Here is an 18,852-nt window from a genome sequence, read left to right as displayed (position 1 = left end):
AGCTCGGAACACTTTAGGTGCAGAATAGCCAGGTTTTTTAGTTGCTTCCTGAAATAGGACAATTCCACCGTGGTCAAAGAGCCAGTGGGAGTTGATTCCAGGCTTGGGCACACAGGTACACGAAAGATCTACCTCCAGCTTTAACCCTACGGACCTTGGGAATGGAAGCCAGATGGCTGGAGGATGACCGCAGAGTCCTAAAAGGGGTGTAGAGCGACATTCTCTTCCTGATGTAGATAGCGTCATTATCAGGTAGGGCTTCATGTACCAAAACCAGTGCCTTGAATGTAATCCTTTTTTTCACCGGTAGCCAATGCAGGGCCCTGAGATATGAGGACATGTGAGTTCGAGGAGCCAGATTTTAGGATTAGTCTAGCTGCTGCATTTTGAACCACTTGCAAGCAATTCAGAAAATAGTCAGGCAGACCCAAGTATAGGACATTTCCTTAGTCAAGTCTGGAAGTAATTAGGGCCTGGATCACTGTTTTCTTAGTTTCAATTGACAGAAGAGGTAGACATTTTCTCATGGCTCATAGCAGCCCAAAACAGTTGCCTACCACAGCTTGAATGTGGGGTTTCATAGATGGAGCATTATCAATTTGAGTACCCAGATCTTTTACCGAATTTTGAAGAGTGGCCACAGGAGGCGTATCTTGGGGCCACCATGACTTTAAGACCGCAGAAGAAGGTTCCAAAAAAAAAACAATCTCCGATTTGTCAGGATTTCATTTAAGTTAGTTTATGGCCAACCAATTAAAACCCTTGGAGAGGCATGCTCTGATGTTTTGACCCTCGATGTCTGCGCCTTTCTCACACATAAAGGGAAGCTGAGTGTCGTCCATGTAGGATACTACTTTGGCTTCGCATGCTTCGGCCAAATCTGCGAGCGGAGTCCGGTACACATTAAAGAATGTAGGGCTCAAAGCTGTGCCCTGAGGGATGCCCAACTTCAGACTCTGAATGGAAGAAATATACGGAGGAATCCAGACTTCCTGGCTTCTATTATCCAGGAATGAGGTCAGCCACTTTAGAGTCATGCCGCCAATTCCGATGCTCTGTAGCCTCTTCAAAAGTCTGCCGTGGGGAATGGTATCAAAGGACGCCAAGAGGGCAAGCATAAACAAGACGGCCCGTCCCCCATGATACAACGTCTCTTTAATGTGCTCAGTAACCTCATGCAGCGTTGTTTCTGTGCTTCAGCAAACTCTCTGGAATGCAGCAGATTGTTGTGTTCACGGTAGCCTGAGATGACAGAATTTACTTGTTTTCAGGCACTTTAGAAAAGGCTGGAAGTAGAGAAATAGGTCAGTTGTGGGCTAGGACTTTATGATCAGCTGATGGCTTCTTGATTAGCGGAAGTACTTTGGCATGCTTCCAGAGGGCATTGTTCCAGAGGTTAGAGAAGCATTTCAAACTTAATTGACCACTAAATTAATTGCCGGAGCCACCTTGGCCAAAAGCTGAGCTGGGCAGGGATCGGCAGGGGAGCCCAACTTCAGAAGACTGATGGCAGATAGGGACTCCTCTGGTGACATAGGAGGTACGTGAAGAAGCATGGGGGCTACGCCATTGATCCTTTTTGGGCCACGCAACATCATGGCGTGAATATCGCCTTGGGACATAGTTGCCGGAGACCTTTGTATAGTTTGTATTTTATCATGAAAGAACTCTGCCAACTGGTTGGTCCATTTCGCCGAAGGTAAAAGATGTCTGGTGGTGGCCTCAGAAAATATTTAACAATTTTTAAAATCTCCTTGGATTTGTTGTCGCTTACGTGCTTTTAAACTTGTCTTTAGGATCTCATTAAACCAGATGGCTTATTGCTTCAGTTTATGAGAGTGTCATGCCACAGTGGGAGCTGGCTCATTTGTACTCTGAGAGATTCAAGCATCTAACTGGGAGGTGTCCGCATCCGGATTTCGCGAGAGTGAGGGAATAGAAGATTCAAGGGCGTTGCCCAAATCGGTAGGGGAAATTCTATGGAAAGTTTTGGACACTATTCCAGTGCCTATGGGTTGAGTCTGTCTTCTTTCTGGGGATATGGGCCAGTTAAAACTCAGTAAATAGTGATCAGACCAAGTTAGTGGTAGAGGGTGATCTACTTTAAGTGTGTTGCCCTTTGGGTCTGTTTGAGGACATATGAGGTTAGGCTAAGAGCAGATGGAGTGTCCATAAGAGAAATCACATGGGCCTCCAGAGGCTTGTCCATATGGAGGTTCAGGTCACCCAGAACTAGGAAGTGAGAATTTCTAAGAGACCAGGGTGCCAGAATGTGGTTTAGGGACTTCAGGAAGGCCCCCACTGAGCCAGGCGGCCTATAAATCAGGGCTTCTGGTAGACATACTGCTCCATCAAGCTCGCCCAGAGTGATGGGGACGCAGTCCAATTCCAGTTTAAAAATGATTGCCATGCCCCCCTCCTTTACCTATAGAAGGGTCTCTTCTAAGGATTTCATACCCATTAGGGACGGCCGTTGCTAATGTGGGATTGGAGGACTCATTGAGCCGAGTCTCCGTCAGGCTTGGTTGAATGTCCTTGGCCCTTCCCTCTCCACTCACTGCTCTTCCATCCTGATTGGCTGCTGCTCCTCCGCCTCGCTTGGCTTCTCCCTCTCCACTGGCTGATCACTACCTCTGACTCTGCTTCCTATGTTCATCTTTCCTACAGGTTGAGACAAGACTGACAAGGTCTGCTTCCTGTTCCTCACGCCCCCGCATTCACAAGCACCACGTTCATTGCTGCGCCGCCATCTTGTTTACACACACCTCGCCTGCACGCAGCACTCACCTGCATACATGAAATCCCTGTGCAGATTGGGCTGGAGATCGGTCCAGAGCTGTTGAATGTGGGGGTGATCGGTGCGCAGCAGCAGCTGCTCCAGAACCTGGCATCTCTGCAGGAAAAGCACAGGAATAAGATTAATGGTGGAAATACTATTAATACTAATAACCCTAATAATAATAGAACTCATCATCATAATAATAACAAGACACAGAAGAAGTATACCTCCGGACTGCTCCCATTCCCTGCTTGACCTGTACCCCCTCTACTAACACATGATCTCCAGACAGAAGATCAAATCCTTCACTGCTGCCCACACACACCAGGCCCACATTTCATCTTTCTCCTCCCCCATTGGCCATCAGCTCCCACCTGGGCACGAGCAGTCGTCTGGCGGAGCCGGGCGGAAGGCATGCTCTTATGGAAGAGTGGGCGGCTCTTCGGGAGTATTTTATTGCACAGGCCTGGGAAATGTTACCGGAGAAGTTCAAGGAGCACATGCACCCACCATGATGAACCCATGACTATGGACCTGTAGATGCGCGCAGTAAAATGTTCTACCTGCTGGCTGATTGGGAGGCGACACACTACGTGAGGGACCTTTGCTGACCCCTGCCTTCCATAATAGAGATGGAGTGCCTCTGGTAGTCGCTTGCCAGCCTGGTGTGCTAACTGCTCAGTGCCTTGGAGTACATCGATGGAACTGGGGGGGAGTGGGTATTTGATGGCGTACATTTGTTTTATTTGGTTCTATAGAAAGAAGTACATGAAGAACAATGCTCGAATGTAACCTGTGCCCTACTCAGTTCACCAGACGTTAGCTATATGTGAAGACTGCGTTGTACTCATATTCAGCCGAAGCGACCTGTAATGTGTTTGTACTTTCATAAAAACCTCCCCCATTTTGAATGAATTACCTCTCACCCTTAACATCTCTACCTTCTCCTCTGCTGCTATCACAATCCTTCTTAAAATCGCTAGTTTTGCTGGTGCCCAAGGAGCATTTCACTGGCCACTGCCTTGTAACCAAGGGAATTACAGATGACCATACTCTGGAGATTTCAAAATCTGGATGGATTTACCAGATACCTCCTCCCAACGGCCACAGCCCAGAAGCTTTTTTCTTCTGTTTATGCCTGTGCCCCTCTTGAAGGAGCCTGCCTGGATCTTCTCCACTGTACAGACATTTCCACCTCATACACCGAGACTATCCACCGCACCTGGTCCAACCACGGCTTTACCCACTGAACAGCGAACCCTCTGACTCCAGCCTAAAGTCATACAGGTAAAGCCGGCCACAACTCCAAATTCAGGCACTACTTTGAGGATTCAAATCACCCACTCTCTTTCCTTGGCCACAACATCCCACCCTACAATTCTCACCTCAGTGTGCCATGGTGATATTAATCTCTGGTGTTTACAAAGATGGCTCCCTCCATTCTAGTTTCGAACACACCACCAAGCCCTCTTCGTTCACCCTAAAGCCCCAAGATGGAACCGCTCTGTTAACAAGAACCACATGATCATCCTCACTCCCACGACAACTCACGGCAGCTCTGGAAGATTATTTCTCACTACCAGAAGAGAAAGTCTGTGCCTTCATGTCCAACATATAAAGCAATGTTAAGAAACCAATATATCCCTCCAGCCTATAACATCCCTCCTCCACTGACCACACCCTTCCTCTTCATCCCTTTCTTACAACAATGTGGCTATGTCCTCAAAATTGTCTTCTTGTAAATGGCTAATGTCTTGATCCACTTTCAGTCCCTTCTCTACTCATGGTCACGCTGTAAACAACACAATATTAGTGCTCATAGCCAAAGAATGGCTTAACATGCCCGCACTGCTGATAACACACATCATCAACTCCTCTTTGTCGACAACTGCTTCAGGCATGGAGAAACCATACCTCTTTATAAGGAACCACCACACAAATACAATACCCTGTGTTGGACTTGGCCCTTTTTGGCAGGTTCAACCCTAAACTTTTTGCCTTTTCTCTGACATGGTATTGGTGGTTTTAGGCCTCTGGGCACTTTAGCACTGTGGTCCAGTGTAAAGTGTGTGCGCTCTCTGTTACATTTGTAAGGTTGGCCAGCCCTCCCATAGGAACGCATTGGGGATTCCCTGATCAGTGTGTGTCAATGGTAATTCCTGTTATGAGAGGAGCTGTGTGGTCAAGTCTGGTATGTCTGAAATTGTGTGAATAAATGCTGCGCAATGGTGTGCGCAGATTTATTGTGGTTATTTTAGAAATGCCACTTTTAGAAGCTACCATTTCTGTGTGCTATGTGTCTGCCTTCCTGATGTGAATTGCATGTCTGGCTTGTGAGTGACAGGGGCTGGGAGGTGTGTGTGGCTCCAGGAGGGGCAGGGTGAGTCAGCGCTAGGCTGAATGGGACACCTGGGCTGGGAGTAGAGGGAGGAGTAATCCCCTAACCCTGAATAGGCCTGTGCCCAGCGTGTACAATGCTGGGTCCGCCCCCTGTGGTGTGTCTGATCACCTAGCCCCCACCTGACAAAGGGGAAGAGGAGCTTGGCAAACCAAAGTGCTCCAATTTCCCCCTGAACCAGTTGCATCTGGTTCCCCCATGCCCTGCACTACAGACAAAGGAATTCTGGGTATAAGTATAGGGGCTGTGGCCCCATGATGTTGTTCAATCTTGGTTCCTGAATCCTGCCGGGGCGTGCTGCTGCTGGGGCCAGGGGGGGCTGCCATGAGGGCTTGCCTCCTTGGGCCCTGCATTGCCCCTTGATCCCTAAAGGAACTTTTTGCTTGTGGACCTTAAGTACCTTCTTCTGCCTTTAGCGCCCTGTGAACGCTATGTGTTTCTCCTGATTTTTCCCTGAGGAGGAGCAGAAAAGCGTGGGCAGCGCAGCGCTGAAGCTGCAGCCCCGGTACGAGGGAATCCCCAGCGTAGGGATTCCCCCATAATGCCTTAGATGCAGGTGAAACCCCGCTTATACTTTGATTCAAATGGCGGGAGCCCACTCCGCTTTATTATTGCTTCAATGGCGGATGCCCACCCCGCTTATGCCTTTATTTTTACCGCGGGATCACACCCCACATTGCCAGCAGGAGAGCTGCCGTCGAAAAACGTCGAGACCGGCAGGAGCAGAAGTCCGGCCCGCGCCTGACTGTGGGCGTGGCCCACAGCCGGAAGGAGTTCGACCGGACCCATGCAGGCTCCATGCCGAGGCCCGGGAGACAGAGAATGCCTAGCTGGGCTCCCGTGAGCAGTTGGGAGTCCCAGTACCAAGGGAAGAGCAGCCCGTGGAGCTTGAGGCGGAGGGGGTTTGAGGCACATTGCTGGTGCCTGCCCCCGCCGCATGAGAGAAGTGTTGCCGGTACTGAGAAGAGCGCCGGGCGGAGAGGCCTGACCGGAGCCTCAAGGGCTCCCCGTGTTGAAGTCTCCACAGCGGGAAGGAGAAGGAGCCTGCCTTTGCCCCGCGTGCAGGAGAAGCTGTGGACCGGACGAAGCCTCCCCCGCGAGGGAGACGCGCAGAGTCCGGTAGTGGATCTGGGGGGAGGGGGGTATGTCGAGGCATGCTATCGGTGCCTACCCCCATTGTTGCTTCCCCAGGCACCGTGCCGGTGCCCACGTTGTTGGGCATGTTTTGTTTTGAGAGCCCGTGTGGCTCCAACGAGGGGGACACATTGGAGTAGAGGGCCATTGATCTCCCCAGTTGGCCATATCTCCATCTGCCCTGCTTGCCAGAGGGCAGCTACAACTTGGGGCATGTTTGTTTCCAGAGCCCCAGTGAGGCCCAGAGGGCACAGTTGTGCCAGGGCCTATTATTGATTCACAGCTGGACCGCACCAGCGCGGGCAACTGCAACATGATGCGCACATTTATTCAGAAGGTACAGTGAGTGCCCGGCCTTTATTTTTTACTCACAGCTGCACTGCAAGTTACGTCAGCTGCAACATTTAGGCCACAGTTCTTAGGGGGCATTCTTAGGGAGACAGGAGTGAGATGCACTCCTCTGCCCCAGTACTTTCACAGCTGCACGGCAATTAGCGTCAGCTGCACCGTTTAGGTCTGCGCAATGGCGCACTTTGTGATATTGCTGCATTGGCAGCTGCACTGACTTTCGGACATAGGGCATTTGAGCCCCTTTGAGAAGGCCAGTTGGCTAGGGGGACTGTTAGGTTTTTTGGGCGCCAGGCCCTAATGTGATTTATGTGGTGCTAGGAAATGTGATTTATATAGTATGATTTACGCACCCTGATTTATGCCTCTAATGTGGTTTTATGATTATGAGGTTGTGCATACTGTGTTTATGTTTGAGTTATTCTATACTGTGATATATGCCTCTAAATATGGTGTAGGTATGAGGTTATTTGCATAATGTGATTTATGCTAGTTAGATTATTCCCTACTGTGAGGTATACCCCTAATGTGAGTTATGCTTAGGAGGTTATGGTCTAATGCGTTTAGACTTATGAGATGATTGCATAATATGTTTCTGTTGGTGAGGTTGGCACAGAATGTATTTCTCGCCTAAATGTGATACTGTGCATAATATGGTTTGTGTTACAGGATGATGCTGAGTACAGTGTTTGCCAGTAATTACTGGTTGAGTTCTACGTCTAATATATGTCTACATTTACTATCTTTACTAAGTGATGGTTCTGACAGAGGCCCAAGTGGCCCTGCCATGTGTATATAATCCCCTGTAAATATTACACAGTGCCAGGTGGCACAGTGTATATTGTATGATTACCACCTAATGTGTTTTATGATCATAAAAAGGCTATTTTTGACGTAATCTTGTGTGGAGTTCCTTTTGTAGTGTGCCTGGGAGGTTGTTGCTGTGTGCGTGCGCAAACGCTTTACAAATTGCCTCGGGATAAGCCTGACTGCTCGTGCCAAGCTACCAAGAGGGTGAGCAGCGGTTATCTTTGGCGTGTAACTCCCCAGCCCTGACTAGAGTGGTGGTTTCTGCCTGGCTTTGGCGCAAGCCTTAGCCAACCAGAAATCCCATTTCTAACACCCTGTTTGAAAAAATCATTGCTACCGGCCACTACTGCACCTCTGCAATCCTGGAAAACTAGCAGTGACTTATCCCCAGAATTAGAGTTCCATGACAACCTGGAGCTTACACTCTAAATATAGTACTGAGGTAGCCGTTATGTCCAAATGGGATAATGACTTATTCCAATGGTCGATGTCTTGCCTATACCTATCGTGCCTGGTGTTGGCCACCTTTAACACTTTTCCTCAACACAACTTCCAAACTACCACTTGCTCCTCAACACATCTTACCCGCCTCCTTGTCCAAGCCTTAGATGCCACCACCAGCCTCAAAACTGTCTTGTGCCCACAAAAGATCCTTCGAAGCCGTACCCATGGATATCAGGACAGCTGAGGTTTCCAAGAATGACAACCAAGTCCCTGTGTGCTACAGCACACACAAATAATACACAGCCACTGATTGCACAGATGAACCTAAGCACAATACCTTTGGGGGCATAGTTTAGTTTTCCTTGATGGTTTTACATTCCCTTCAACCCCAGCTGTTTTCACTTTACTATTGCTAGGGCTGTGCACAGTTACAAAAGTGCATCTAAATAAACAGAGTGATGTTTATTCTGAAAATGTGGCAAGCTTCGGGAAATTCTCAAAGGCTGAGATGTTTTAAAAACATATAATGATAAAAAGAAATCCTACAGGAACAAGATTAATGGCACATAAATCCTGACCGTACCCACAATTAAGGGGGCTCATTTTCTTCCTAAACAGTCTTGTAACGGTGGCCAACTTAGCAGCTTGATGGAGTTTTGCAGAGTTTTACTTGTGGCGCTGCCTGGAAATGCTGGTGCTGCAGTACAGAAGTGGGTGTGGCCTTTAGCATCATGGCACCCGCCCAGTATTGCCCAGGGTATTTCTTCCTCAAGACACATGACGCCTGGTGCAGACTCTTGTTCACCATCTCACAGACCCTCTTTCAGTTTTATTAAATAGCTTCTGGTTTATTCACGCTATCTATGGGCGATCACTTCACCGGCCCTTTCTGCTAGTCTGAGGAGCCAGAAAATTAGAACAAAAAATTAAATATTGGACACTTGGAACCAGAACTCTGATGGCACCAGGCAAAGAAGGCATGTCCAAACCTCCCCAGGGTTCTTCAGGGACAAAAGATGCCATCCCTAAGAACATTTCTAAATATAAGACCATGTGATTCCTTTTAATGCACAACTATTTTAAAGAGGTTCATCAAAAGTTAAGCACGTTACAGTCCGCAGGAAGGGGAAGGGATTACAGCACAATCTGGATTTATCACCTCAACATGACCCCCCCCCCAGCAGGGTTGAGGGATGTCTCCTCCATAAGAATATCAAGACAAAAAGCACAGATTGTACAAGCAGTGGTGAGCAGGCGTGCATGAAACTTTGCCTCTGGCACACCATGCGAGTCAAGTCCTCCTCGCGAGTACAGCAGGAGGGTGGTGTCCCCCCTTCAAGTTACCGTGATAAAAGCAGGTGGCAAAACTGGACTGTTTTTAGTGCAGTTTCCAAAAAAACTGCCTAAAGCTGTAGGATTCTCCAGCAGATCAAAGAATCCGGATAGATGTCACATGAGCGTGTATCATTTTTCAAGCTATGTATATTTACTCCTTCCTTCCGCCTTCTTTCACTTTTCCATCCCACCCCGTCCGTTTCCAAAGAGAATCGACCTTAAGCTAAAAACGTAAACAGATCTCGGCATCTCTGTCAGTAAGCACCAGGGCTATTAATCAGGTCAGAAGACCTCGTCGGCCAGACATTGGCGCTCATGTAACACACAACTTTGATTTTTTGTATGCGCCTCTGCTATCAGGTATAAATAACACAGTAAGGAAGTACCATAGTAGAGCCAAGGGTGGGGGTACAACAAGGGGTCTCAAATTAGCAGAGCACACTGACAAACGGGAAAATATCAAAAACAGTGGAAAATGGACATCGAGTCAAACAGAATGAGAAAGTACAGGGGAAGTGTAATGTTGGTGAATGAGCACTCGGAACAAGTGTTATCTTTCCGCTATGTTTATTGGCACAACAGTGAGCAGTTACACCTAGGAGCGCCGGCCACCTCTATCTCTCCGCTCGCTGCCACGCACCCCTCTCGTCCTGCTCCGCGCTTCCTCCCGCGCGCGCATCCTGGCGTCAACCTGCGTACCCGCGTCACGTCACGTGACGCGCTAACAACTAGACCGCTACATATCTCCCCCTTTTACCGACCCAACAATAAGTCACTTACAGTTCGCAGTCCAGTTCAAAGTCTTGGAACCTGGAAGGCCTTACTACTTGTCTTCCGCTCCTGGTCACCTTACCGCTTGACCCTCGAGCCCCTTGGCTCTGTGTTTCCTCACGTTCTGTCCCTTCGGCCATCGCTCCCCCACTGTTCCGATTACCTCCCAGCCTGTCCATCTCTGCCACTGGGGTCTCACCCCCTTGCTCTCCTCCTTGCTCCTCTCCTGTACCTGCTTCTTCCCTTTCTTCACTTCCGCTCGCCTTATTCTCTCCATCCGCGTCTCCCGTGCCTTCGCCTTCCGTCTCCCACTGTTCCCATCTCAATATTTTGTTGCACCGGGCCATGCGGTCCTGCGACCACACGTTCCCGTCGCTGAGCAGAGCCGCTCTGTCATACACTTCCTTGACCTGCATGGGCTTGCTGTACTTGCTGTCTCCTTTCCTTTGTAGGGTAGCCAACTTTACTCTCACCCATTCTCCTCTCACTAACCGAGTGTCCTTCACACTCCTCCTCTTGTTGTAGTTGTTGGTGTAGATGGCTTGAGCCCTCTCCATATTTGCTCTCACGACTGCCGGAGACCATTCACTGGTCACTACCTTCTCCTTCCAGATTCTGTTGTCGTGCGTGAAAGGTTCACGTCCTCTCAATATTTGGAACGGGCTGTACCCTGTGCTTGTGGGCGTTATCCTGTAGGCCCATACCATATTCTCCACCGCCTTCTTCCAGTCTTTGTTGCAGGTGATGGCTGCTTGAATGGCCCCCATCACCACTCTGTTAAATCGTTCCACCAGACCGTTACCTGCCGGATGGTATATGGCCGTGTGCTTTACCTCGATGCCGTTCCTCCCCATGAACTGTTTCCATTTTTCTGATGTGAATTGTGGCCCGTTGTCGCTTAAGATGGACTTGGGAATTCCCTCTCGGGTGAATGTTTCCGATAGGAACTCCAGGATGTTCTCCGTGTCCATCGTTTCGCTCACTTTTATCTCTGGCCACTTGGAATAACGGTCGATGAGGACACACACATATTTTTGTACGCTCTGGTCATCCAGCACCGGCCCTAAAATGTCTATGGACAACTCTTCCCATGGGTTGGCGGGCGTGTCGAATTTCCCCAGAGCCGGGCGTAATGGCCTCAACGTTTTGTCCGCCCCTTGGCATTGGGGGCACTCCCTGACATGTCTCTCTGCTCTCATGTCCATGCCTGGCCACCAGTAATTCTGTTTCGATCTAGCTTTGAGTTTCCCAATACCCAGGTGGCCTTCATGCAATAGGTCCAGTAGTTTGTTGATGAGATTCGTGGGGGGGATTACTCTGTCTCCCCGGTATATGAATATGCCCTCATCTCCCACGGTCAATTCTTCTCTCACTTCATAAAAAGGTTTGAGGTTGGGTTTCACCTTTTTCTTGTCAGGCCACCCTTGGGTGATGTGGGCTTTTATCTCCATCATGTCCGCATCTTCGTCATACGCGGCTGTCCACTCCTGTCTGCTGATGATCTTCTCTTGATCCTCAATGAGAGCCACCATCTCTCCTCTGTCCGCGGGGTCTTCTTCTCCCGGCTCCATGGCCGCCGCTCGGCTCAGGTAGTCTGCCACTCGGTTCTTGTTTCCCGGGATGTACTCTACATCATATCTGTAGTCCAACAATTTTAGGGACATTTTCGATATCCTGGGTGTGGCGCTGGCGTGTCCACACGACGTCAGAACCTTCACTAACGGCTTGTGGTCCGTTTTGAGCAGGAATCGGGTACCCCATAGGAATTGCCGGAATCTCGTCATGGCCCACACTACCGCTAACATCTCCTTCTCAATGACGCTGTACTTGCCTTCTGTCTCCGTCAGTGCTCTGGAGGCGAAGCTTATCGTCTCCACTTCTCCACTTCCTCGGTCTTGCATGAGTACAGCGCCCAACCCCTTGTCGCTGGCGTCCGTGATGAGTATGGTGGCGCCTTGCGGGTCATAACCCTTGAGAGGCATCGCTTCTAGGATCCCTTTTTTGATGACTTCAAATTCCGCCTGGGCTTCCGGTGTCCATTGGAACACCGTGCTTTCTCTGGTTAGCCTCCTCAAGTTATAGGTCTTGGATGCGAATTGTACCACGAATTTACTGTAGTACTCCGCCATCCCCAGGAAGGACCTGACCTCCTCCTTGTTCTTGGGGGCCGGAGCTTCAACGATGGCCTTCACGTTTTCCATCTTGGGGGTGACCCCTTGTTGCCCTATTTCGTGGCCTAAATAGGTCACCGATTGCATTCCCAACCGGCATTTCGACCATTCCGCCGTGAGACCTTTAGCTTCCAGCGTCCGTAACACCTTTTCCAGAGTCCGGTCATGGTCCCTCCTATCTCTGCCCATCACCAGTATATCGTCCTGGAAGTACTGCACGTCCTTGCAGTCTCTGAACAGCTGGTGCATCATCTTCTGGAAAACGGCCGCCGCCGAGGCCAGCCCGAACGGCATGCGACAGAATCTGTAGCACCCAAACGGGGTAATGAACGATGTGAGACTTTTGCTGTCCGGGTGTAGGGCTACCTGGTGGTAAGCCGATGTAAGGTCGATGGTGGAGTACCACTGGACTCCTCTGGTTCGTGCCAGCATCTCCTCTATCTTGGGAAGGGGAAATTTCTCCACCACTATGTTCTTATTGAGTTCTCTCAAGTCTACGCAAAGCCTGACCTTCCCGTTGGGTTTCATCACGACCACCAAAGGCGCCAACCATTCGGCACAGGTTATGGGTTCTATGATGCCCTTCTTCTCCAGGTCTTGGAGTTCCGTCTGGACAGCTTCCCTTACTGCAATGGGCACATTCCTTACTTTGTGTGCTACTGGTGTGGCTCCTTCCTTCAGCACTATTTTGTGTTGAAATTTCTCCATTTTTCCTACTGCACCCCCAAACACTCTCGGGTAGTTCTCCTTCCATCTGTCTGTGTCCAGCCATTCCACCTGGTCTGTGAGCAGGATCTGTTCCTTCCCCCCTGGGTCGAGTTTTATGCCCAGGTCGCCCTGGTCCAACCATCCCAGGACGGAGGGTCCTTTCTCGGCCACGTACAGCTTGCACCACGCCGTACGGCCTCTGAATTCGAACAACAGGCGTCGGTACCCTAGCATGGGGATGCGATCACCATTGTATGTTACCGGTCGTATGTCTAGTTTCTCCAGCCTAGGGCCCAACTTGGGTTGGAATTGTTCTACCCACACTGCACGCTGTACGATGGTGAATGGGGATCCGGTGTCTGCCACAACCGCGATGGTTATGCCGCCCACGGACATTTCCAGGACCGGTTTGGTTGATCTCTTGGCATCCACGCTCAGTACCTGATCATATATGCACAGTACGGTGACCACCTCCTCCTCCGTGGCGTCTTCCGGGTCTTCCGCGCTTTGGTCCATGTATTTCACCACTCCTTTCTGTTGTTTCTTCCGACACACCTTCTCGTAGTGGCCCATGATACCGCAGTGCATGCATTTGGCTCTGAAGGCCGGGCAACGTCTGTCGTGGGCTTCGTGGGACCAGCTTCCACACCTGTAGCACGTTTTCTTGCTCTCACCGTCCGCTTGTTTCCCTTGCCATCTGCTGGTTCCTTTGGTTGTGGGAGGCTTGGGTTTCTGGTCCCTGCGGTGATCACCCTCCTGTATCCTGTTCACCATGGTTGGGGCGCCTGTGTCTTTTCTGGTAGCCTCGGCGCACCTCTTCGAGAGTTCCGCCCTCTTCACAATAACCATTACTTCCTTGAGTGTGGTGTCCCCACTCGCCCACAGCTTGTCCTGCACGTTTGTACTGGTGGTGTGCATGATCACTTGATCTTTTATAAATTCGTCTTCCCACAGTGCGTACCTGCACGGGGCTGCTAGCTTCCTCAGTGCTGCTACGTATTCTTCGATGGATTCTCCCACCTTTTGTTTCCTTTGCTGGAAATTATATCTGTCTACCGAAACACAGACGGTGGGGCGGTATCGCTCATCCAGGTCCTCCACCGCGTGCGCATACACGTCATCGTCTGTGTCTTCTCTCTTCGTGGGCACTAGGCTCTTGTATATTCTCAGACCTTCAGGCCCTAGATTTAGTAGCAGGATGCGTTTTTTCCTCTGGGGTGTGAATTTCTCTTCGTTCTCGTCCTCCAAAACCCCTATGAAATTGTCTATGTATTCCTTCCAGTCCTCCCATTTCATCATTGGTTCACCGGGTTTCGTTAGGAATTGCACCGGTGCAATCGCATACCCTGCCGGGGTACTCATCTTTGCTTCCTTGGCGCTTGTTTCGACGGTGACTTTACTCGGGGGGCTGCCTGGGGTGTTGTCGTTGTTTCTTGTGTGCTCGATCCTCTGGGGGCTCTTGTCACTGGGCCCCACTTCCTCCTCTTTGGTAGCCAGTGCAGCGCTTTCTGTGCTTGATTACGTGCGAGGGCAGCTCGTGTGCTTTTATTGGTTGAGAACGGCGTCGTCTCTGTGGCCTGTTTGTGGTTTGGTTACTGTACCGTGGCACTGCCACGCTCCTCGGGTGCTCTGTGCCTGGGGTCGATCTCCGCAGTTGGCTGGGTCGTATCTCGTGACTTCCCCCTTCCAGGCGGCCCGTGCGGTGTTTTGTTTGGGCTTGATGGCCTGGTAGCGTGTCTTCCTTCGACTCGTGGGGCCACGTGGAGTGTAGCCTTCTACTGCGCTTCCCCCCGTCGGTCCGGTTTCCGTCCCGACCTCGTCGCCACTGTAATGTTGGTTAATGAGCACTCGGAACAAGTGTTATCTTTCCGCTATGTTTATTGGCACAACAGTGAGCAGTTACACCTAGGAGCGCCGGCCACCTCTATCTCTCCGCTCGCTGCCACGCACCCCTCTCGTCCTGCTCCGCGCTTCCTCCCGCGCGCGCATCCTGGCGTCAACCTGCGTACCCGCGTCACGTCACGTGACGCGCTAACAACTAGACCGCTACAGGAAGCCCTACTGCTGTTTGTTTGCCGCACGAGGGGCCCAGTGACAGGAGGAGACCGGAGAAGTCCACAGGGGGCCGGAGTGCGGGACCGGGAGCAGGGGGAGTGCAGGACTACACTCCCCAGCATCCCCTGCGGCGTCCAGCGCTGCTGCACAGCCGCCAGCGTTTGCCCTGCGCCAGGAGGCGCCTTGAAAGACTTCCAGGGGCTCCCGCAGCGCGGGACGCACGCAGGCGTGCCCGGGGCAAGCCGTCTGCGCCCGTCTGCGAGAGGAGGAGGCCGGGCTGGGCCAGACCCCTTGGCTGTTTTAGTTCACAATCAGCAAAGCGTGCTTTGGAGTGTGAGACCCCACACGGAATTCAGTCAACACAGTGAGGTAGCTTGTTATCACAGTGTCTAATCTGAATATTCAAGCTCTCCATAACGACTTTAAACAGAGACAGGGGCTCTAGTAGTTTAACGTTTGAAATGGGCAAAAGGAAAATACCCGCTACACAGGGGGGTGTTCAGGGGGATACATGGTGGGCAAAATTGATTCATTTTTCACCAAAGCTGCCCACACAGTTACCCAGGAGATAGCCTTGACTGAGCGGAGGTTATCTTTAGAGGCTGGAAAATGTATTCAGAGCCACACTACCAGGGAGGAGGGAGAACAAGGGAACTCCGTGGCTAATATGGACCCTCCAGAAAGCCCAGCAGCCTCAACAATCTCTGCACCTCAAAGTCAAATACTTACTTCTGGCGAGTCCAACATGTCTTCTAACATATTAGCCGATAAATCATTAGAGGGAATTGAAGCGGCCCCAGACTTACCACCACCGAAGAGAAAACAAACTGTCTATAATAAGTCTATAAGGAAATGCCCACGGTTACAAATGCGGACACAGCCATCTTTACAACCTGGTTTGAGCCAAGGACAGTTACTGGACTCTTTATTTACAAAGCTTGAATCAATGATAAAGATACTCCCAGCACCAATAACACACAAAATAGAAAAAGTAGAGGAATTAGTCCACAATTTAATCACCAATTGCAATAACTATTCTACGACCATTGTGCCAAAACTAACCGAGGCAGGGGCAGAAATCCCACTGCAAAATAAGAATCAAACTCCACCGGACCCACCTTGCCGATGTTTAAATGTTCTTAATGCTTCAGGAACTAATGGTAGGACCAGTGGATCAAGTCAGTCAAATAAATCCGAAGTAACAGGACCTGCAGCCCAGAACCCCGAGGTAGCCCAGGTCAGAAGACCCCTGGATCCTGAGAGGGCATTTTCATCCACACACAACCAGCCTCATCATGGCATACCTAAAGCTGTGAACCAAAGCACCCTTGATTTGCTCCCTGCATCTGCCCGTTAGTAGCAGTTTTACTGGAGGTCCCCTCTCTCTCCCAAGAAACTAGGGAAACCGCCCAGGATTTAATACATAAAGTGACCCACTGGTGTTTTAAAAATGTAATAAATGGCCAGTATATATCATCTGACATTATTATGGCCACAAGAGTGGGGTGGATAGGCCAACAAACAAAAAAGATTGGTGTAGGAGATTGCATAGTTGTTAATTTCAAGGACTCAGAGAAAGCCAAGATGCTAATAGGCAGAGCATACCAGAGTAGTTCAAACTCCCAAATAAGAGTAGTCTCACTTCAATACTTTTACCCCCCAAGTCAACGCGGAGGTTTTTATGCAATGGCAATGGCAAATACCACGAAAATCAGCGAAGCCTGTGGCTAAAACTAATATAGATAATAATCAACCAATGGGCAACAGATTCCAAGCCTTAGCAGGTCTCCAAAACTTGGATGAAAACGACTGACTAGAGCCAGAAGACAAAACTGAACAGGGCATTCCCCCAATTAGCACGACCTCAAACGCACAAACACCAGCGGCTCAGGTTCATGCTGAAATAATGACTACAATCCCAGAATCTCTGCCGATCCCAAATCCCACTGTGGCCAAGTATGATAAGGTTCTCTCATGGAACATAGCGGGAATAAGAGCCAAAAGAGGGAGTTCATGCTGGGAAAACTTTCTCGCAAAGCATCATATCATCGCTCTCCAGGAAACTTGGGGAGTTAAGGATTGTTTTTATCTAGACGGTTTCATTTAATTTCACAAATGTGCTATTCCGTCAAACGTGGGTAGAGCGAGAGGGGGTCTACTGCTAATGTTCTCACTAAAACTCTCTTGCAAGACACGTTTGGTTGATTGGAAATCTCAGAATGTTTTGGCAGTAGAATTGTCCTTTAAGGATCGCCCCACCGTGTGTGTTATACATTTTTATAATTCTTTTACCAGAGGGCATGAGCTGGGACACCTACAAGATTTAAAGGACTTCTTGGAATGTTATGAGGAGGCTAAGCCAGTTAATTTTGAAATAATAATTCTAGGGGATTTTAATATTCATCAATGTCATTTAAATTGTTTCTCAAACCAGGACCAGGGGAAATTTATATTTTCATTAAATCATTTTGAGCACACACCTTGAGGTAATTTGCTCGAAGGCATTTTAGCAAATCAAAATCTATGCTGTCTCCAACAAGTGGATAATATGGCGCCAGTACCCACTTAAGTAGGAAATGGAAGAGCTAGCACTATTGACTATATCCTATTGTCTGCTCCACTAGTTTTATTTACCGAGGATTTATTGGTCACTTGGTCAAGCTTTAGCGACCATAACCCACTTACTGTTGCTATATTATTTTCTGCTAAGAAGTTGGAGAATCTGCTACCTGTTTCACAAATACAAATATCAGCACCAAAGATCAGGCCCGCAGGCTAAAGTGGGAAAGGATAGCCCCAGATGGTTTTTTTTACCAATTTGTATACAGTTTGCGGCCCTGAAATTGAGTCCTGCCTAGACCCTGATATACAGGACAGTTCTATCTTAACAGCCTTCAGGAAATTAACAAAACAAATTCAATCTGAATTCACAATTACTGGTGGGACCAGATGCCCGAAGGCTGTAAAATGGTTCAATGGAGCATGCTCAGCAACCCATACGGAGCTCATACAGGCCCTAAAAAATACCCCTAGAGACAAAACAGAAATTAGGGATAAAAGAAAGGCTTACAAGATAGCAGTCCATAACAGGAAGAAGGAGTTAAAAGAACAGGCCAGGGATGCCCTACAACAAGCTAGCATACTGAAAGATAGCGCGAACTTCTGGTCGATAGTTAACAGCCCCTTCCTCTCCAAAACTCCTAACTCTAACATTGATTGTTTAATCCCAGCAGACAAATGGGTATCGCATTTCGGAAATATTTTTAGCGATGTAAACAAAGGAGTATAGGAAAGGTGGACAAACTAGCACACCACTCCACTTTAGGGTAGAGGAGGTCTATGAAGCAATCGTAACTACACTTGGCGGAAAGGCCCCAGGCCCCGACGGGGTACCGGACGATCTATACAAAGCAGATCCAAATGTATGGGATAGCATTTTAACAAGTGTTTTTAATGCTGCGTGTTCACATGGATTCCCAATATCCTGGGGGAAAGCAGTTATCGCTCCTATTCTTAAAAAGGGTGCAAGGGATGAGCCTACTATAGGCCAATCTCACTTTTAGATTCTGCAGCCAAAATTATGGGAAAAGTCGTACTAAATCGCTTAACGACATGGCTGGAGGACAGAAATGTTATTTCCAACCTGCAATATGGCTTTAGGCCTGGTAAAGGGACCTTGGATCAATGCTTAAATTTACACTTAGTGGAAGGAAAGTACCCCATTGTCAAAAAGGGAACAACACATTTGGCATTCATGGACTTGACGCAAGCCTTTGACTGTGTTAACAGATCAAAGTTGTGGTCTATCCTAAGTGATATGGGTCTCGAACCAGAGCTTGTGGACTTCCTACATGCTATCCACAAGAATAACACAGCGGCAGTCAGATATAACAGTAATG

The 18,852-nt window shown here is 49.2% G+C and overlaps 1 protein-coding gene across 2 annotated transcripts in view; it reads right to left on the bottom strand.

Annotated features, from left to right (window-relative positions):
• Positions 1–18,852, bottom strand: part of LOC146859654 (uncharacterized) — a 481,453-nt gene that overhangs the window by 423,426 nt on the left and 39,175 nt on the right. For both annotated transcript variants that reach the window (XM_085646710.1, XM_085646711.1), the window contains exon 3: positions 2,788–2,893. In XM_085646710.1, the coding sequence (XP_085502836.1) occupies positions 2,788–2,893 (106 nt within the window). The remainder of the gene's footprint in view (positions 1–2,787; positions 2,894–18,852) is intronic.

Source organism: Triturus cristatus, chromosome 3_1, assembly GCF_964204655.1.
Source record: "Triturus cristatus chromosome 3_1, aTriCri1.1, whole genome shotgun sequence".
Taxonomy (NCBI): Eukaryota; Metazoa; Chordata; class Amphibia; order Caudata; family Salamandridae; genus Triturus; species Triturus cristatus.
The sequence above is the reverse complement of the archived record's forward strand: the minus strand, read 5'-3'. Positions and strand labels throughout refer to the sequence as shown.